This window comes from Panthera pardus, unplaced genomic scaffold (assembly GCF_024362965.1).
Source record: "Panthera pardus isolate Hobbes unplaced genomic scaffold, ASM2436296v1 HiC_scaffold_16, whole genome shotgun sequence".
In the NCBI taxonomy this organism is placed as follows: Eukaryota; Metazoa; Chordata; class Mammalia; order Carnivora; family Felidae; genus Panthera; species Panthera pardus.
Genome location: NW_026526721.1, coordinates 14,155,000 through 14,158,741, shown reverse-complemented (window position 1 = coordinate 14,158,741; position 3,742 = coordinate 14,155,000). Strand labels below are relative to the sequence as shown.

At 39.2% G+C, this 3,742-nt stretch overlaps 1 protein-coding gene across 1 annotated transcript; it reads right to left on the bottom strand.

The window, feature by feature from the left end:
- Positions 1-2,811: 2,811 nt before the first annotated feature.
- LOC128777397 (keratin-associated protein 6-2-like) lies at positions 2,812-3,067 on the bottom strand. Its single transcript, XM_053904212.1, has one exon. It carries the CDS (start codon positions 3,065-3,067, stop codon positions 2,852-2,854), a length of 216 nt encoding a protein of 71 aa, XP_053760187.1. The 3' UTR covers positions 2,812-2,851.
- Positions 3,068-3,742: the final 675 nt, after the last annotated feature.

Here is a 3,742-nt window from a genome sequence, read left to right as displayed (position 1 = left end):
ATAGCGGTCTACTCTTAATACCTACTGGTATGACTGTCTCCTAATCTCTGTTGATATACAGAAATGCTATAGAGGTCACCCAAGTCAACCACACCTCTTACCAGATAATTTAGAGAACAGTAGAGAAAGCCTGTTGTAAGTTATCACACACACACATACATGTGAGCGCCCACGCAAATAGCACCTCAGGACAATATACACTTATTCTTACCAGTCTAAGTGGATCAGAAGTCTAAGCACAGCCTACCTAAGATCTCTGTTCGGGTTTCATGATATTACACTCAAAGTATCAGCCAGGACATCTGAAAAATCTCTTTCTGTGAAACTTGAGTTTCCAGATTTAGCCAGTACGCCCCAAATATTGCATGAAACATACTTAAGAGTTATCTGGTTTTCATCTAAAATTCAGATTTATTCATCTTGAGTTTTATTTTCTAACCCCAAACATAACATAATCACAGGAATGCTATCCAATCATCTTTGCAAAGGTAAAAGGCAAGTTACAAGACCTGCTCACACTGAAGAGGAGGGAAGCATACAAGGATGCATGTCATTAGAGGTCACCTTTGAATTCAGCCTACTGACACCTGTGAATTTATTCCTTAAGTCCAACTAGTGATTACATTTCCTCCAGCTTTGATGATATCTATTGCAATAAGGCTCTAGGCTATAGACCTTTCCTGAAATGTATTACATCTTTTTTCCCCTGTTCAGAGGCTATTTCCCTTTATGATGGACCAACTTCTATTCATCTTTCATATTTCAGCTAGAAGTTTCTCTCTTTCAGAAATATGCCTGACTCTTCTTTGTTTATTCTTTGTCTTGGCCTCTCTTCTGTTTTATCCTTCTGTATTTTTCAAACACCTTTGTTATAATTATATTATAGCAATATTCTGATCTTTGTAGCTTGTAGGGTTTTGTGTATGTGTCTTTTCCACACTTTTAGAAAGTGGGACTAAAATATTTTAATTCTCTGTCCATAGAACATAATGAAATGTCCCTTATTAGGTACTCAACAAATGTGTGATGATTAAGACTACTCATTCCTCTAATTTATAAGAAGTGATTCTATTTCTTCCAAGGAGAATAATCTATCATCATCCTCTTGTGTCCTTCTTTTTCCCAAGCCTGCAATTTCTTTCAAGATTCAAGGAATACTGGGACGCCTGGGTGGCTCAGTCAGTTGAGCATCTGACTCTTGGATTTGGCTCAAGTCATGATCTCATGGTTCAGTGAGTTCAAGCTCTGCATTAGGCTCTGCATGGACAGCGTGGAGCCTACCGGGGATCCTCTCTCTCTCTCCCTGTCTCTCTTACCTTTCCCACTCCCACTGTCTCTGTCTCTCTCAAAATAAATAAATAAACTTTTAAAAAAAAGATTCAAGGAATATTAAGAACACTGAATGTATTTAACCATGGGTGAATTTTGACTCCAGTTCTAACAGTCTTTCTGCCTCCCAAATGAAAATAGGATCTCTCAATCCAAAACATATTACATCTGGCTTCTCCCCCTAGATTTGGCAACATAAAAGTTTGTGGTCCTGTATTTTCCTGGTATTAGTGTCACCATTATCACAATCAGGTCTCAAAGCTCAAATCCATTTCTAACCTATAGCATCCTACAATAGAACAGGAAATGGATATGTAACACTGGTTAATTCTACCTCTCCCCCAAAATAACCCTAGTAATAGGGTTTTAGATCTATCCCGTGATAGAGCACCTAATGAGGGAATCACTCTTGTTTCAGATGGTGTCACACTGAAAGATCTCTTGTGTTGAGAAATTTGTATGTTATGATCACCCATTCACCCCACCCTGATTAGTGTCTCTGGAAAGACACGGAACACATCTGTAACGTTAGTCTTATTGATTTTGCTATACCAGTCTTTCAGATATATAACTGCATATACTACCCTGAATTCCGTACCATTCTATGTGCAAAGAAAAAATACGTACTTTTTAGATATTACCTTCTCTAGGATTTTCTCCCATCTTCTTCACTGATGATGTTTAAGATCTTATAGGTTCTACCTTCACAAAATCCCTGATGCTCATCTGTTCCCTTTCATTACCTATACTACCATCTAAACTCAGGTTCATTTAACCAGTCCCCAGGTCATTTCTGTACCTAATTATTGAGCCTTCTTTCCCTCCCCTTACAGCCCATTTTTTTCACCAGCATCATTTTCCCAAAGCAGATTTTCGAGGCGTGTGTGTGTGTGTGTGTGTGTGTGTGTGTGTGTTGAATACATGAGTGTGGTTAACACGGAAAGAGTGAAATGGATAGCTCCAGGATCATGAAATACAAATGCTTAAAAACAAACCTTTGAGTAAAATGAAGTAAGAACACATGACTCAGCCAAGAAGGTTCAATATTTTAGGGATGAAATACAAGATATGTAATATTCAGCATGTCATGGATACTGACCAGTCATAACGGAAGCCAGACATACATAACCGGAACGAAGAGTTTAGCATGAGCCCTGTCAATCTCTGAGGAGGTCACAGAAATAATACACAAAAATATGTCAATGACATGTATGACAGAAAAGATACACAAACTTGGGAGGAGCAGTAAAACGTGTTTTATTTGGAAATCATCACAATAGAGAAACATAGAATAAGAAGATAACAAGTTTAACCTTGGACAATGGCAAAAATGAGGTCTTCCTTCCAAAAACATAGAATAACTCAGACCCCCTCAATTACAATGAAGACTTTCAAGAAGACAGTCAATTTACTGCAGACTCTGACTACTCTCTTCATTCAGATCTGGTGTGACTATGGGACACTGAAACAAAAATGGCTTGGAATAATCGTCTTAGAGAAAAAGATGTATTTCAGTTATGTTCTAGCAGCAAGATGAATAACATCTTCTGTAGGAAAATGGTCTGCATCCACAGCAGGCAGAGCCATAGCCAGACTTGTATCCACAGCCATATCCACAGCCACTGCCAGAGCCGTATCCACAGCCATAGCCACAGCCATATCCAGAACCACAGCCACAGCCATAGCCACAGCCATGGCCACAGCTACCACATGAGTTTCTATAGTCGTTGCAACACATGGTGGCAAGAAATGGAGCTTCAGTCGTTCTTTAGAAGAGCAGATGGAGGTTTCTGGAGTCTGAATGTCATGTCTTGCCCTGAGACCTTTATATACTACCAGAAAAGGGCAGAGCACACAACACAGACTTTGTAGCCGCATTACCACAGCAATTTCATTTTTAAAAAGCTCATCATTTTAAGGACAACAACTCTTTTCAGGTAGTTATGGCCAGGATTTGGCCCTAACTAGTCACGAGAATTACAGGAAAACAGACGTAACCCTCGTATTATAGGTCTGTGGAATGTTAACAAACCTAATTTAGATTTTCACTCCAGGGGGCACTAGCCCCCCTGCAATTCCAGATACACATACATGGGCACTGAGAGACGCTCCAGCATCTCCTCTCAGGTTCAACAGGAAAGCATCGTGGCTGGAAGTGAGAGGCAAACAGCAGGTGTATTAGGTGACACATTCTCCGGTTATATCTACAAGAAAGTGGAGGGAACCCAGGTAGAATGGCTACTGCAGTGTGGCTGGAGCAAGAGACAGGTGAGGAGATCTAAATTAGTATAAATCAGGGATCTGATGCAAAATATCAAAATAAAAACCACCATTATTTTATCCAATATAATATAATCCACTCTATTTAAGACATTTTTCAGTATGACATATATTTTTAAATGTTTATTACTTA